The 16,785-nt window shown below is 61.5% G+C and overlaps 2 protein-coding genes across 11 annotated transcripts in view; one reads left to right on the top strand and one right to left on the bottom strand.

Annotated features, from left to right (window-relative positions):
* The window catches only part of TBCD (tubulin folding cofactor D), a 124,361-nt gene extending 116,214 nt beyond the window's left edge, over positions 1–8,147 (top strand). For both annotated transcript variants that reach the window (XM_025047052.1, XM_015589652.2), the window contains 6 exons: positions 1,259–1,336; positions 2,843–2,932; positions 3,284–3,371; positions 3,576–3,685; positions 4,660–4,744; positions 7,897–8,147. In XM_025047052.1, the coding sequence (XP_024902820.1) occupies positions 1,259–1,336; positions 2,843–2,932; positions 3,284–3,371; positions 3,576–3,685; positions 4,660–4,744; positions 7,897–7,911 (466 nt within the window). In that variant the 3' untranslated portion in view covers positions 7,912–8,147. The remainder of the gene's footprint in view (positions 1–1,258; positions 1,337–2,842; positions 2,933–3,283; positions 3,372–3,575; positions 3,686–4,659; positions 4,745–7,896) is intronic.
* A 709-nt stretch (positions 8,148–8,856) lies between these two features.
* The window catches only part of B3GNTL1 (UDP-GlcNAc:betaGal beta-1,3-N-acetylglucosaminyltransferase like 1), a 48,231-nt gene continuing 40,302 nt past the window's right edge, over positions 8,857–16,785 (bottom strand). For 7 of the 9 annotated variants that reach the window (XM_015589654.2, XM_015589658.2, XM_015589657.2 and 4 more), the window contains 4 exons: positions 16,647–16,715; positions 16,278–16,352; positions 10,776–10,876; positions 8,857–10,099 (listed from right to left, as the gene is read on the bottom strand). In XM_015589654.2, coding sequence (XP_015445140.1) covers positions 10,796–10,876; positions 16,278–16,352; positions 16,647–16,715 — 225 coding nt within the window. In that variant the 3' untranslated portion in view covers positions 8,857–10,099; positions 10,776–10,795. The remainder of the gene's footprint in view (positions 10,100–10,775; positions 10,877–16,277; positions 16,353–16,646; positions 16,716–16,785) is intronic. The other 2 variants (XM_015589655.2, XM_015589656.2) reach the window with 2 other exon arrangements.

Raw genomic sequence — 16,785 nt, 5'->3', positions numbered from 1 at the left:
GGGTCGTTGTTCAGTTCTCGGCGGGCTCCAGGCAGCGGGACAACAGCGTGGCCGCAGGTCCCACTTGAGGCCCTCGGTAGCCGTGGCCGTGGGAAGCACACACGCGCCTCCAGGCGAGCGGAGGCTCAGGCCGTGGCCATTCCCAGGGAGGCGCGGGTGACGTGCCGTGACACGCAGGGCAGGCTGCTGTCAGCACAGTGAAGATGAGCCCATCGCACCCCTCGTTCCCGGCCCCCCTGACCCCGCCACGCCCTGCCCTGGGCGAGTGCGGTGCTCCCACTCTGCCACCTGGTCCAGTGGCTTGCGCCGGGGCCCCTGCTCGGGTCTGGTCCTGGGGTCCGTGTGCTGACGGAGTCACCGCCTGCGCCGCCGAGCGCTGTGCTGCGGGTCGTGCCACGGGCTCTGCTCGCCCGTGAGGGCACCGGGCTGTTCCCAGCTGAGGCCGCTACGAATGGAGCCCTGACAGGCGTTCGCGTCCAGGCTGTGTGGACGTTGCTCGTCGTCCTCCGGGGTGGCTGCCAGGGGTGCACTGGCTCGGCCCTGTGGTGGGCGAGTATTTAAGATTTCAAAAACTGCCAACCGTCGTCCACGGTGGTCGCACTTACGTTTCTGCCGACACCGTCTGCGTGGCTCAGGCGCCCGTGTCCGCACCCAGCCTGCAGTCCCTGCCGGGTCAGCCCTGTCACCGTTGCCGTTCCCACGGGGTATGGCGACGCGCTGTGGCTTTCTGCGCATTTCCGTCCTGACTGGGGTGCGGGCACCTTCTTGGGGCTCACCGGCTGTCGGGGCGTCCTGTGTACCGACCTGTCTGGATGTTTTTGCCTGATGTTCACTCCCTCTTGCTGCTCACTTCTGGGTTTTCTCGCACGTCGTGGAGCAAGCTGTCGCCACGCTGGTCATTCTGCCCCCCCACCCCCGCCTGCTCCCCGTCAGTCGCTCTAGCCCCGGTGTTGCCCGCACAGCTGTCAGAGGCTGGGACTCGTCCGCTCTGACCTGTTCACTGTCGTGTTGGAAGTGGGGCCGCGTCCCCTTCCGGCTCTTCCCTCCCGTGGCGCTTGTGGCCTTTCTTGGTCCTTTGTGTTTCCGTGTGACTGGCAACGGGCTCCCCATTCTCTACAGCTCTCCCCCGTGGCCGTGACTGGGCCATCTCGGGGACTCGACGTCATCACGGTGTGGCTTTCCCCGCTCCACGCGTCCCGGTCCTCCCTCCCTCCCATGTGGCGGCACCTGGGTCTCACAGCATATCCTCTGCCCGCAGGGTGTCCGTGCCACTGCTGAAGACGCTGGACCAGATGCTGGCTAATGGCTGCTTTGCCATCCTCACCACGGAGGACGAGTGAGTGCGTTCGCTGCGTTCGCTACTTTTGCCGCTTAACTTGCCGCTGGCCTCGTCAGGAGACCCTGATCAGACCCCGGGCAGAATCGGGGGGCCTCTTCCAGTGTTCAGAGTCATGCACAGTGAAGGCTCCCGTGAGGCTGGGGCTGGGCGGTAGCGGGACAGGAGGGTCCAGTTTGGGGGAGTCCATCTGTGGCACCAGCTGTGCAGGTGAGAGGTAGAGCAGGGGACGGGGCCTGGCGGCTGGACCAGTTGTGGACGGGGCAGCAGACAGGTAACCGGGGAAGGGAGGTAGACTGGGAGGGCCCCGTTGCCAGGACGACAGGGAGCAGAGGGACAGCACAGCCACAGGAAGCGGGCTGAGTTGGGAGCGCGTCACAGTGGTGCCATCCGTGCTACGTGCAGAGCAGTCACGCAGGGCAAGGGGAGCGACATGATGGTCACTTGGTTTCTGACAGGCGTTTCAGTGAGTTGTGGGGTGAAGAGCCAAGCTCAGAGAGGGGTGGGGGCCGGAGTCTCACACACAGACCACTGAGTGACGGGGCAGCAGGGGTGGGGCGGGACCTCGGGGACAGAGGTGACAGCGAGGTGAGAGGTCTGAAGTCCCTTTTATCCCAAGACAACAGGAGAATGGCCACAGGACTATTTTTGGTCAAGGGAGTTGCTGTCAGACCTTGAAATAGCAGTGACCAGTGCAGTCGTCGCTTCCGTCCGTGGTGGGGAGTCTGTCCTGTGTCTCTGCCCAGGGTTCCGGCGAGATGAATTTAGGGCCCCCCCACAATATCCAGGGTCACCCGAGGGAAGAGGGGCACAGTGTCACTTGGGCTGACGTGTCTCAGGGGGCCGGAGTCTCACACACAGACCACTGAGTGACGGGGCAGCAGGGGTGGGGCGGGACCTCGGGGACAGAGGTGACAGCGAGGTGAGAGGTCTGAAGTCCCTTTTATCCCAAGACAACAGGAGAATGGCCACAGGACTATTTTTGGTCAAGGGAGTTGCTGCCCATGCTGCGTCCAGAACTGGCCTGGGGCAGGGTCAGTGGAGCCTGTGGTCGTGGCACCACAGATGAGGAGTGTGTCCATGTCGCTGGCCTTGCTGCCTTGGCCTTATGCCCAGCTGACTGGCCGCTCAGCCTCTGAGTGCAGAGTCGGGGGCAGGGGGCGGGACGTGTGTGCCGGTCCCTCGACTCCCTGACCCTCCACTCCCTGACCCTCCTTTGATCCTGCGTGGAGCCTGGTGGAGTCACAGCACACACTGGGCCAGGCGCTTGCTGCTGCGTGATGGGGGCCAGCCACCGGGGTATGCAGTGGGGGTGCCCCCTGCCCTGCGGGGCCCCGAGGGCTGGTGGAAAGCTGGGTCTGTCCCCTGCTACGCCTGTCGAGGAACCCGTCCAGGTGACCTGGCACGGCATCCCTGAGGGACGTGGCCTTCTGGTCATCAGGTTTCAAGCTGCAGGCACGAGCTGCCCTTGGAAGCTCACACCAGCACCCCACGCCTCTCTTGCAGCCACCCCTTCTGCGTGCGGCTGCTCGCGCTCTGTAAGGAGGAGATCAGGAAGTCCAAGGACGTCCAGAAGCTGCGGTCCAGCGTGGCTGTGTGAGTCCCAAGTAACCACTGAGAGTGCCGGGCGGGACGGCCGGTGGGGCTGCCAGATGCAGCGTTAGTGTGACCTCACCGAGGCCGCGAACGGTCGTGTGTCCTGGTGTCAGTGGAGACCGATTGTGGATAAGCCGCTGGCCATCGAGGGCTCCTGTGTCCTGGTCTGCAGGGAGGGCACGTCCCACGGGCGAGCGTCCCCTGAAGCTGCCCAGCTCCCGACACTGGCAATCGGGACCGCTGGGCGAGTGGTCTGGACGCTTCAGTTGGCAGTGGGCGTGGACGCTGAACCCGGGGTTGCCATGGTGCTGGCCAGTGGCCGGGGCCCACTGACGCCCACCGGCCCCGCAGGTTCTGTGAGATGGTGCAGTTCCCGGGCGGCGTGCGGAAGAAGGTGCTGCTGCAGCTGCTCCTGCTGCTCTGCCACCCGTTCCCTGTGGTGAGTGCCACCCAGGGCTCCCGGCGTGCAGGGACACCAGTGTGGCCAGCAGCCCGCCCGGGGTTCCCCAACATGACGTGCTGGTGCCCGGGTCCGGACGCCGGTGCTGGCTGTCCTGGTGCTTGGGTGGGGGCCGCAGAGTGGACCCCGGATCTGAGTGGGGGCGGGGGCTCCTCTGCTGCCCATGAACACTGTCCGGTCCAGGTCCGCAAGACCACAGCGAGCCAGCTGTACGAGATGGTGCTCACCTACAGCGACGCCGTGGACGCCGACGTCCTGGACGAGGTCGTGGCTGTGCTCGGCGGCACGGCCTGGTGAGTGGGCCCTTCCTGTTCTCCGTGCAGGTCCGCGGGGGACAGGGGCGTCCCAAGCCTGTTGCTGTTCCCCCTCCTGTCCCCACAGTTCCCCAAGACCCCAGGGGGGAGAGGAAGGTGAGGCTGCCAGCTGGCCTCACCTCAGCACTGGGGTCACCCGGGGCAGTGGTGGTTGGAGTGGAGCCTCCCTCGTCACCTGCGTGTCCCTGTCCTGGAGCGTAGGTCACTCCCTCCCCGCAGAGGCGCGGGGCAGCCTGGCCTGGGGGTGGGGGTGCCCCTGGGACGCTATCGTCTCTGTGCGGAGGTGGGTCCTCCCGACCCACATGGGCCAGGGCTGAAATGAGACTGGCTTTTCCTTGAGCGAACCAGTAGCTGACACAGGACACACTTCCTGTTGGGTTGTCACCTCACAGTGGTGCAGGGGCATGCGCTGCATCAGGTTCTGACACGTTCGGCTGAGAAAGGACAGTGAACGAGGAGGGGCCCGAGCCCCCTGTGCCCAGGGCTTCTGGTCCAACTTTCCCGCTCCGTGTCTGGGCCTCGTTCCTTATAACTTCATTCCTTGCTGTTTAAAAAGAAAAACTTAAGAGAATTTGAAAATGCTGTTTATTACACGAGAAAAAGCCCCAGTATTTCTGCATGGTGTTGCTAAATTCAACTTTTATCTTCAGTGAACACAATAAACACATTTAAAATCACAACTTATAAAGCAGCCCACGTGCTGAGAGTCAGCCCGTGCACCTGAGCAGGTGGTCCCCGCCCCTCCACGCCCCTCTCGGCCCCTGGGCCTGGGGCTGAGCCCCTGCAGTGCAGGAAGGGCAGGCGCAAAGCCCTGGGCAGAGCCCCACCTGAGCTGGGGGGCCTGGTGCCTTGAGGTTCCCACACATGCCGGGGCCACTGCGGGTTCGGGGTCCCGGCTGCTGCAGCAGTTGCAGACTTCCTTGGGCCTGACGCCACTCACACCCCTTCCCCAGGGATGCGGAGCTCCCGCTCGTGAGAAGCCAGAGGAACCGCCTATGCGACCTCCTGGGAGTGCCCAGACCCCAGCTGGTCCCCAAGGTAAGTGCACGGGGACACCTGGGGCCATCGCCACTGTGGCGGTCGGAGGTGCCAGCATTGACCCAGCTCTGACGTGCGTTCCCTAGTGCGGGTGAACAGACCCCTCGTGCCCAGTCTGCTGCTTCTGAGTGTCCCCACGGCCACTTCCTTGGACACACGTGCACCTGGGGACCGTCAGCACACAGGGCCTCCTGGGGCTGCTGGTGTCTGCCCACGGAGCCGCCTCATCGACGGTGCGTGCGTCGTGACCGCGGGGCCCGCTCCCTGTCCCGGGTGGTCAGCAGGAGACCCAAGTCCCATGTGCACTTAGCGGACGGTCGAGCTCAGCCCGTGGGTTCTGCAGCAGCCCAGGTGGCGGTCACAGCAGCATGCACTGTGATTTCTGGGGACCAAGCAGATCCTCTGCCTCGCCCCCACATTCTCGTCCTTGTCCCCACGGGCTGTACCCTCACACTGGAGAGGCCGGCTTTGAACTCCGGCCCTGCAGAGGCTGAGCTTTGTGGAGGAAGAAGTCCCCTGCAGAGTGGGTGCTGGTCACTGCGCACCCACGCAGCCCACACCAGCTCTGCCGTGGGGCCGCCACACGAGCCTGGACTCCAGGGAGGCGCGTCCGCACAGAGGGGCTGGCCATGTGCGTTCCCAGGGTCATGCTGGACATGATGGGTTGCAGTCTCTGCGTTTCCAGGCCATCGGTGCCACGTGGATGTCCTCGGTGGTGGTGTGCACCCACTGTAGGCTCAGATGGCTTCCGGCCCAGGCGGCAGCCCCACCGTCCAGCCCTGTCCTCCCCCATTGTCCTGTGGACTGCGTTTGAGACGCTTGGCGACGCCAGGGTTCTCTGTGGTCCCCCCCTTGCCCAAGAGCTGCGCAGCCCACCTGGCATTGGGCTCTCAGGGCCTGAGGGGTCAGCGGGCGTGTTCTCCACACGCACAGCTGGCTGGTCCACTCTGGCAGTGCCATCACCACTGTCCTAAGTCAGCGCAGCGCCCACACGGCGGCTCTCGGGAGTCTCCATGCCCTGTGGGTCCCTTGTCCATCGGTGACAGGAGTGGGTCACGTGTCCTAGAGACAAGTGTGGATCTCAGGACGGGTCACGACACCGAGCTGTCTTGGTTCGCTGGTTTCACTTTTTTCGAGGTTGTCTTGACTCTCCGTGGCCCTGTGGGTCCCCGTAACACCTGTGGCGTTGGCTCGTCACTTGCACAGTGAAGCGCCAGGCACTTGGCTAAGGCTGCTTGGTGCGCCTGGAGGTCACTGGTGAGAAGTGACGTGTCTGACCGTGAATGTGCCGCCTCGCCCAGCTGTTCAGGGATGCTGAGTGCTTCACGCCTCGTGGGGAGACACGTGGCCCATCTTTGTGTGGTCATCTCAAGTCCTCGCCTGTCCTCTCCTTTCCTCTCTGCGTTTCGTCCTGGGGAGTCTCCGCTGGCCCATGTCCGTGCTCACCGACCTTTTCCTGGGCCGTGTCTGGTCTTGGGAGCCTAGCAAAGGCATTGTCATCTCTGCCAGCGTCCAGTCTTGAGCCCTTCCTTCCGTCCTTTCTTAGGGTTTCCAGTTCAGCTGATACGGGCCGTCTGTTTTGCTCGGGTCCACCTGCCCGCTGAAGCCCTTGGCGTCCAGTCCCACGTGTGTGAAGCTTTGTTTGTCTGGGAGCCGCTCTGTTCAGTATTTGCAGCTGCAGTTTCCAGATCTTTGACCTCTGTCCTGGTCCCTGACTCTGGGGACCCGTGTGTTCTCCTGCACCCTTGTCTTTGTGTCTTGAGGTCCCTGCGTCATCCTCTTTGGAATGTGTCTTACAGCTGGACCCTGGTCACGATGCCGGAGCGCTGTGGGTGGGGGGGCATCCTGTGAACTGGCCCCCGGTGGGCCTGGGTCTTATGTGGCTCGGTCAGCGCTGCTTCCTTCCCTGGCCACCTCGTGGAGCTCTGAGCCACTCGCTCCCTCTAGTCCAGCTGGAGGGGAGAGGAGGTCTCTGTGCTGGAGACGGCCTGGTGGTGACTGTCCCCTCCCCAGAGTGAGTGCCCTCAGGATGCAGTGCCCAGTCCCTTGCTCTCAGGCCAGTTCGTACTTGGCTGCATCTGCCCCCCAGGTGCGGGGGTGACCTCAGCTGTGATGAGACCTTGAGCACAGCCTTTTCCTGCCAGGCCACACTCCTCTGTCCTGTTCTCGTCCTCACCTTCTGTGACGCCCTGGATCTCTGTCCCTGGGTGCCTGACGCCGTCCTGGCGGGTGGCCCTCACTTGCAACACTGGGCTTTGTCTGCATTTGTGCCGACGTCCTGTGTTGGTGGCGTGGCCACCCTGGGCCCTTGCTTGTGTCCACGTGGTCCGTGTTTTCCTATCGCCGTCAGCTGCTGTGGGGTCGTGTTCGCACGGGCCTCGTCAACGACTGCTTAGGTCTGATCCCTGTCTATCCAGTTTGACGACCTTTCACTGGAGTGTCCACTCACGTTTCATGTGACGTGGGGTCATCCAGGCTCCTACCCATTTTCCTGTTCTTTTCTGACTCTACCGCTCGTCCCCTTCCTCACCTGTCTGCATTTGGATTGATTCAAGGTGTCCTGTGTCACTGCGCGGCCCGCCAAGCCCTTGCCGCCATCTCCCTGCTGCTCTGGTTTCTGAGGTGCCGTCTTCCCCGTGCTCTGGCTGTGGGGCCCTGTGACCTACGTCCCCGAGGGCCGGGCACAGAGCCGCTGGCCGGGGGACTTGTGTTCGTTCTTGGCCTGCCTCCCACCAGCCCTCCTCTGTGCCCTGCTCACCCGTGAGTCCTCTCCTGTGGGCACCGGCGGTGACTTCTGAGGGACTTTCCATTCCCCTCCTGGTGCTGTTCCGGGGTCTACCCTGTAGATGCTCCTCCAGGTGCAGGGCAGGTGCTGATCTGTTCAGCACCCCCGGTGACACTGTGAGGGGCGGAGATGGCTGCCTGAGCACGTGACCACCCTGTTTCTTGTGTCAGGGCCAAATGCAGCGTCAGCTCCCCACGTGAACACGCTTTTGCGTTTTTACGAGGAAACGTGCACACGGACGGGTGATTAGACCAGTACAGAACCTCCAACTGAAGCGCTGTGTAGACTGTGTTAGCACAGGGCCCCTGGGACATGTCCTGTTGGAGATGGGGCTGCCTGGCTTGACTCTGTCATGTGTCCTCTGCAGCCTGCTGCCTGCTGAGGCCAATCCTAGGAGCTGAGCCCTGCCCAGCGGGGAAGAGCAGCCAACGGCGGTCAGCACAGAAACCCTGGGCGTAGCCTTGGCCAGGACGTATGCTGAGAGACTCGGCGCTTGTCACCGTGGATGCGGCTTTTTCCCCACACATGTCCTGCACTCTAGTGATCTGGGGCGATGAGGTGCTTTCTTATCCAGTCAAATGCAGGCCCATGCCTTATAAAGTCACGTGCTGAGCAGTCTGTGTCTGTGTGTGTGTCTGTGTCTGACACCGTCTGGAGTGAGGGTGACTGGTGGGGCCAGCTGTCCCGGGACAGCAGGGGACAGCCTTGTGCGGGGAGTAGGCTGGAGGCCAGGGGAGTCATGGGTTCCCTGCTGCTCTGCCGCTGCCTGCCCATACTGGGTCAGGGGGGTGGCCTGGGGTGGGGATGAGGCCTGGGACGGGCCGTCCGCAGCCTCCCGTGTGCTGTGCTGTTGTGGAGACAGTGTCCACTACAGGCCTTGGTCAGCATGGCCCGGCCAGTGATGTGCTCTTAGACTTACGTTAAAATGTCAGAGGCTTCGAGGGCAGGGAAGCCACCGCGCCTCGGTGGTGCCTGTTCCTGGCCAGCGTGCGGCTCTCACACATGTCTCAGGCTGCCCGCGTGGGTCTAGAGCAGAGAAAGCCGACCCGCATTTGTGGGTCTGCGTGCCGGAGAGCTGTGGCCAGGCGTGTGGAATGCCAGCGGGGCATTCATCCGAGGGGACGGCGTCAGCATGCTGTCTGGGGACCAGGAGCCCTGGACTGATGGTGTGCCTGGTCAGCCACGTCCTGCCCTCGGGTTGTGCGTGCAGGACACGTGCACTTTGCTGCTGCCTCCACGAGTCGATCTTTCCTGCTTGGGCCGAGCCACTGGATGTGCTGGACCTGGTGGCAAACAACTTTAACCCCCTGAAAGAGACAGCTTTTCGTGTGTTTTGTGAGGCTTTAACTGCATGGCTTCACTTTTATTTCATTTAAGCCTGAAAACACGCAGGGAGTTTTCTATTTCAGACGGAAGGTCAGCCAGACCTCTCGACTGGCAGATGTCACTCAGTGCGGGGTCCTAGGTGACCAGCCTCAGACCACGTGAGGCCACACTACAAGGTTCCACTCTCATGCCCACCAGGTACAGGGACACACAGCAGGTCGGGGAGGGGACACAGCCTGCAGAGCAGCATCTGGACCTTGTCTGCAGAAAACCACTCAAGCACCTTCTGAGAAATAGAATGAACCGTTTTTAGTGTGATTAATAAACGATTCCAGAGAAACGGCCTTTTGAGACATGGAAACAGCAGACCTGCCGATGACACTGTGTCGTGACAGTTCATTTCAATGCTGTTCTGACTCTGCAGCTCAAGGAAAACAGTCGATCCATTGATCAGCAGACAGTGTCCAGCAGCCTCTGCTCGCCTCAGCCACATCAGACCCCCGCTGGTCACCCCACTGGTCAAAGCAGTGCCTGCGAGCACCCACTTTGTGCAGCTGTGGTTGCTGGGTTCACCCGAGTGTTGCTGATGGTTTGGAGGGGGCCCCACATGCTTGTGATGTACACTGTCACCAGCAGCAGACAGCAGGCAGGCACATGTGCCACCGCAGTGACCTGAGTGCCAAGAAGCACGAGGACGCAGGTGGCCTCTGGGTGGTTCTGGGACGTGCGGCGGGGCGGACACGGCGGGGAGGAGCGAGCTCTGCTGGCGGGCCACGTGCACACCCACCGCCAGATGCGAAGCAGCGCACGCAGTCTCACTGGGCTGGTTGGGTGGCAGCGGTGGGCACGGTACCCACCCGCAGCACCAGGTGAGTGGGGACCAGGCCCACAGAGGGTGGGCAGGGCACTTCTGTGTCACGTGGGGAGAAGGCCCCCAGGGACATGCACTGCCACGTCGTCTGCAGACCCTCCTGTGCACGCCGGGGAAACTGGCCACCGACCAGCGTCTGCACAGCAGGCGGAAGGAGCGCCAGCCAGGGGAGGGGCGCAGCCGGTTCCCACAGGATGGAAGGGACGGACTTCACAGAAACGGGCGTCACCGGCCACACGCAGCACAGTCAGGTCCACGAAGACTTGACAGGTGCTCACCTGTGGAAGTGGCCAAGAGTCGGGGAAAGTGCTGAATGACGTGAACCACCACGTGGACACAGCTGAAGAGGGCCTGGAAGACCTGCAGAAATGACCTGAAGAGTGACAGGGACATGGAGGCCGAGTCGAGGGGCAGCAGAGTGCCTGACCGCTGTGATGTGAGTGTCCCTGTCTGCTAAGAGGCAGCGGTCCCCAGGTGCAGAAGCAGACAGCGGCATGAACGGCCGAGAACGCGGAGCTGCTGCTCAGGCCCCCATGGCCTGGCCAGCACACGAGCCCCTGCGCACTGCGAGGCCGTCCTCTGCTGCCTGAGCCCCTGCCCCACAAGTTGGGCTCACAGCCTCCACCCCACTTTGCATGGCCTTGTGTCTACGGCGCTGACCCGAGATGGACGCGTAGCCCACAGCACTGGATGTGGTGCAGGCCACCTCCGGGGGGCACTGAGCCAGCCCGACGCCAGCTCGTGGAGCAGAGGATGGGGTGGGTGACACACGAGGGCAAAGGAGCCAACCTGGGTCTCAGCCTGTGTGGCGTGTGCATGCTACATACGCGGGTCAGCGTGGGCCACAGTGCACAGCGTGAACGTCACCCCAGCAAGAACACGCTAGCGCACCCGCCAGCCACAGGGCTGGCCCCACACAGGACGCAGTGCGCTGCCTCTGGGCCCCACCCCCACCTGCACGTTCCCAGGGGCCCAAGGAGCTGTCTTCCCTACGGGTCCTCACTCCCGTCACCGCAGGACGGTCCCACGTCCCAGGGGGCCGCGCGTACCTGGGCATGGCCGCTGGCCGTCAGCTGAAGTGCAGGAAGTCCCGGCCCTCCCGTAGGTTCAGAGACTGCAGGTTGTCCTCGAATGCACCCTCTGTGAGGTCCTGCGGGAAGAAGGGCAGGTCCACCTCAATCCCAGCCTGAGGCCCCCTGGCTACCTGTCAAGTGTCCACTGTGGACTGCTCCACTGCTAAGACGGGGGGGCGGTCCTGGAAGGAGACAAGGCCAGAAAGGGAAACTGCAGGCAGTTAGCAACCATGTCCTGTTGGTCACTGATGGGGGGTGCAGATGGGTCCTCTGAGGTGTCCTCGCTCAGCCTGGCCCAGCTCCTCCCAGTAGAAGGCAGCTGACCCACCGCGGGGGCTTGAGGAAGGAGATGAGATTCTGGACAGTCCCCTCTGCTGGCCCCTTTGTAAACGGGGCAGATCCAGGTCCCCTCCTGACTGGCCTTGGAGCCCTGGCAGGCCCCACCCCCACTTATGCAGGGGACACGAACTACCACTCTACAGTCGGCTGCTGACGGAGCTCCCCCCTCAACCGTCCTTGCTTTGGAGAGAGGACTGAGACCCTGTGAGGACAGTCAGGACCCAGGAGGCAGGCCATCCAGAACCGACATGTGACCTGACCAGGTCCCTGAGCTGGTTCCAGGGTTGGTGCAGGACTTGGGGGCAGGTCCCTAAATCAGCATGGCCCGTGCATTGACTGGTGGTGGCTTTGGTGAGGACATCTCACCCCAGCCCTGTCCCCCTGCATAGGCCACGCAGGTTTGGGGACACCAGTGGGCTCCTGGCCCGTCCCTCACCCCAGGGCCTGCCACCCCGGCCCCACTGCCTCGGCAGCTTGGCTCCCAGAGGCAGCCGGCATGCCAGGCGCATCCTTGGCCCTCGCGGAGGTCCCAGTGCTGCTTGGCCACCACGTTCGTCCCCCTTGGGTGTCCGTCTGTCCTTGGGCCCAACGCGGAAGTCGGCCGGCCGCACACGCCCTTGGCCTGGGCCATCACTTGTCTCACCGCCCTGACTACTGGGTGTTGTACCAAGTGTTGAAATGAAACCACTCCACCTGGAAAACACCTGAAGTCCCCACATGCTGCCCTCTGCCTCCTGTCCCTCCTCGCCCCCTTCTCCCTGCTCCTGAGGCTTCACAGCAAACACTCCTGGGCTCGAGCCCCGAGTCCGGCCCAGAGATCACTGATGACAGCTGGCGGCCCGGGGCTTGCACAGGGGCCAGCGGGAAGGCGGGCCTGTCGTCGTCAGACTCCATTACAGTCAGATGCTTCTATGAACCGACGGGGCCCACCGAGGGAGGGGAAGGCCAGACGGACCCGTAACTCCGACAGTGGGACGTACACTCGCCACACAGAGGTCCCACAGACGAGGAAACCCACACCCGGTGACACAGGAAGGCTCTCGGCTGGTCGGTACTCAGACGCGTGTCAAAGCACAGAGTGCACCATGTCCCCAAACGGGGACCAACTCCAACCATCCAGGGGTGAGCCTGTGCCACCTGGGACCCACCCTGCCTCTGGGCGTGGCCCCAGCCCAGCCTCTTTGCTGGCTGTCATCTAGTGAGGACACAGCCACTCCCAGAGAGAGGGGAGGCAGGCATCAGGATGTCACGGTAGAGCCTGGGACCCGGCTCCCAAAGGCCAAGCTAGTGTGACAGTCACAGCTCAACGCCAAAATGCCAACCAGAACGGATAGCCGGCTTCACAGTCGTGACATGGAGACCAGCCCCTAGAGGACACAAGATCGCATTCACAGGGGTTACAGAGGAGGTGGGGTTAAACCGTATGGTTTTGAGTGCATACGTGTCACCACACTGAGGACAGTGCTGGGTGGCTGCTGCCCGGGCGAGATCTCCTCGCCCTGGACGGCAGCCCGTGTGAGCTCGTGCGGCACGTGCAGAAAGTGACGTTTGCAGAGCTTTTCTTCAAAGGCCAGATGGTAAATATTTCTGGGTTTGTGGTCATGACGCCATCTGCTCTAATAAAACTTTATCGACGAAAGCAGTTATTTCCTAAATATGTTAAGAGTTCAAGATGAACAAGTTTTTCAAAGAAGAAAAATGTGAGAAAGTTTCTGAAAACAACGAAGACAGACAAGCCTTACTGAGCAGTAAACGTCGCAAAACTGCAGTACATGGTGCTGGTTTTTGAGTGGGCAGGTCAGTGGGAAGAGACCAAGTGTCCAGGGGACACATGCCTGCTCACAGCCAGCAAGCGAAGACAGCACGTCACTGCGGGAAAGAAACAGACTGCTCACCGAAGGGCGAAGGACGTTGGGACAGCTGAGTATCCAAACAGAAAGGAAAGTGTGGATTCCTACTTTAATTTTTGTAACAAAATTCCAGTTGTATCAAAGGTATAATGAAAGAAATACAAGTCCAAGAAGCAGACTTGGAAAAAGTTTTTAAAAATCTCACCATGAGCAATCACTCTTAGAATAGATAAAACCCCTAAAGCTATGAAAAAAAATTTTTGATTGTCTCTAAATTGCAAAATGTCAATTTAGTCAAATGACAAAATTTGCAACATGTATCACGGACATAGGTTTGTTCTTATTCCATGAAGAAAGATACTGATGGGCCAGTAGAAAAGGGGCTGATGAAAAGGCCAGTTTACTCTAAGCGCGAGGGCCCTCCCGCCCCCAGCACAGCCCTGACCTGCTGCTTTTCACCTGCGACCTGCAAAGGGGTGGATTCGGTGTCACTGCTGGAGACGGGTCCCTGCTGGGAACACAAAGTGGACAGCCTCCAGGACAGTGGGATCAAAAAGTGACCGGCTCTGACCAGCAGCCCCTTGTGCAGCCGTCTGGACAAATCACAGGTACGTGAGATGCGGCATTATCTAAACAGCAGAGAATGGCCTGAAGGCGACTGGTCAGCAACTGGACTGTGAGGTATAAACATCCACCGACTGGGACGCAGGTGTTTGCAGACGAGGCGCACGAATCCCCCAGAGCCCCTCCTCACAGAGCCCTTCCCATCGACAGCAGAAGCAGGGGACAGTGACAGCGGCCACCCCTGGCCAGAGCCGCCCGCTTCCTGTCTCCCAGGGAGACACACATTGGACAAACGGCCACCAAGAGCCTTCTTCAACCAATTGTAAGAAAGGAGACACAAAGGTCACGTCTGTGCCCCACACGGAACTTAATGGGTTCCAACACGCCAGCTAGTGAGATCAACCGTATTTATAAGCAGTGGGGGACTTCACCACCTCAGGGACTTCTGGAGCTTTTGGGTGTGGCAGTGATGTTATGGGGTAGAATATGGGCTAGAATTTGCCTCAATACCGAGTGGGGGAGCTGCAGGACACAGCCGGCCCAAGGTGGGTGCATGGTTGCCATGGTAACACGGCTGGACCCGCTAGAAAGTTTCCTTAATGAAAACATACGGAGTTAGGTGGTGCTGATGGATTTATGTGGAATAATCTCCAAGACAACTATTATGTGAAAAAAGCAAAATACAGAAAAAAAATATAATATGCTGCTATTTAAAAAAGTCACACACACTTGTGTCTGCGTTGGCTACTTCTAGAAGAATTTGCAAGAAACAGGTGAGTACGGGTGCTCTGGACCCACCAGGGACAGTGGGTGACCGGGATGGCAGCCTGCTGACCTGCCCCATGATGCAGCTCCCTGACGCCCCGAAGCTGAGGACCCACCTGCGGTGTCTGAGTTTTTGACCCACATAAACAGGGCAATAAATGTGTGGTTTTTGGCTGAGTTTGTGGTGACTGGTTCTGTGGAAACAGCTGAATAACACAGGTTGCAGCTGGCAAAGGTCACACAACAAAACCCAGCATGGCAGGGGGTGGCCGCCGTGCCAAACGTCTGAGCCCAGGCCTAGTGAGGGTGACATCCTGCATCAGGACATGGCCGGGCCGGCCCCAGCACAGCCCTCAGAGGGCTGGGGCTACCGTGTACACGGTGATGAGCCGCTCTGAGAAATGCCAGTCAGTGCAGATGGGGACTGGGGCCCACAAGAGCCACCACTGACGCAGAGGGACGCCCCCTCCTCCACCCCGCCCGCCTGTCCTGGTCCCGCTGCACACACAGACGTCCTCGGAGGCCTGGCAGGAGGCAGGTGGAGCCGCACTGTGGAACTATGGGGCCACAGGGTCCCCGAGCACAGGGCGTGGTGTGCGGCTCCACGTGCAGTGGGGGCAGGAAGGCACATCCTGGTCACCTGTCTGCTACTAACTGGAGTGGACACCCATCCGCCTCCCTCCCGCAAACACCGCTGCCCCCCAGGAAGGCCCCTGGCTGGGCGCCCTGGTTACTGGGCTCTGGTCCGACCTCCCTCATCGCTGGAAGCTATCGGGACCAGCGGCCTGTGTCCGTCTCTGTGTCCTCTCCTAAGTCCCCCGACAGCACAGCACGGGGCCCTGATCACCCACCAAGCACTGTCCCCTCTCAAGGACCCTTTGTGGCACAGTTCCACCCCACCTAGGCGGACCTGGCCCCCATCACTGGGGTGGCTCAGGGACTCACATGAAAGGCGGCACTGCACACGCACACACGTGTACATACACACACGCGTGAGAGTCCGTCCTTCTGACCACGCGGAAGCTTCCTAAACGTGAAAACTGACGCGTGCAGTAAACCCAGAAACACGTCCCAGCTGAGAGAGCGCGCTGGCCACACCCTGAGCGACAAAGGGGCTCCTGAAGTCGGCAGGACAGTGGCCGAGCAGCAGGGTCCGGAGCAAGCCTGCTTGCGGGTGGGGCTGGGCCCAGCCCACGGGTCACCACGTCACCTGGTGTGGGGGGGCATCTTCCGAGACCTGCTGAGGGCCAGAGACCCTTCATGTCTGCTCAGTCACAAGAACGTCACAGCTGCGCTGTCCCTATCACCAGACTGTAAACCACCCAGGGCCCAACGACAGATTTTATCACGGGAACACGACGGTGGCACATTACCAGACAATGAGTGCCTTCAACGACCCAGCCCCACGGGTGAGAGACAAGGGGATCCAGAGCCTCACTGTGGGACCCCAACACACAGCGAAGCCGAGAAAAAGGCTCAGCAGCCTGGGCACTGTGCCCCTGCGGCCACGCACAGGACAGACAGGACAGCTGTCACTGGGTGCCTGGCCAAGGGCCTCATGGTGACTGCTTCTCCCCTGCGGCTCTCACGGGAGCTTCTCGTCTACACCGGGTCCTGACACGCATCCCATGAACCTCTAGCACTTGGCATGTCCCCAAAAGTGCTGCTTTTACAGAAATGCAGCCAGTTTTATGAGGGTGCATGGCCACCTGTCATTCGACACCCCGGGTGGCCCTTGGCCTGCCTGGAAGTGACTGTTACCACGACTCCCCCAACAGCGGCAGTCACCACCTCCCACCCTAGCCCATGGCCTCCTGGTGGACACGAGACCAGTGCTGGCCTAAGACAAGGAAGTGGACAATTGCAGCCCCGTGTCAGATGGACACCCCACCCCCCGCCCATGACCTGGGCTTGGTCCCAGCCACACGGCCGTGGAGCCCACGCTGTAGACCAGACTCACCAGCTTCACGCAGATGACGAAGGGTGGCCGGGCATCTCGGAAGTGCACGATGGGCACCCGGGGCTTGGGCCTTTCCTGAGGAACGAGGCGGCCACGGCGCACGGTCACGGTGGGCACGTGCCACCTGCACCCCTGCAGCACTCGGACGGGGGCCCAGGTCACAGCTGCCTGGGACTGGATCTGGCATCTGTCACCCCCACCCAGCCACATTCCCATCATGAATGGGCCCGGACTTGGGAGCGGGAAGACAGGTGGGCCCAGTGGCCTTTCCAGGAGGAAGGGCCCGGGCAGCGTCACACCCACGGCCCAGGATGGCATCCTGCAGGTGGCCCCCGTTGGGGACCAGGTCCCCGGCTCCTGGCCACACACCTTGGAGTCCTCGTAGCAGTAGAAGCCCTTCTTGATCTTATTCTCATCCACATCACAGAATGCAACCACCTGGAGAGGGTACGAAAGCCAACCTCGGGGACAGTGCTATGGGGGAGGGGTGGGGCGGGGGATGGGGGAC

Source organism: Pteropus alecto, unplaced genomic scaffold (assembly GCF_000325575.1).
Source record: "Pteropus alecto unplaced genomic scaffold, ASM32557v1 scaffold134, whole genome shotgun sequence".
Lineage (NCBI taxonomy): Eukaryota > Metazoa > Chordata > Mammalia > Chiroptera > Pteropodidae > Pteropus > Pteropus alecto.
This window is presented reverse-complemented; position numbering and strand designations above follow the sequence as displayed.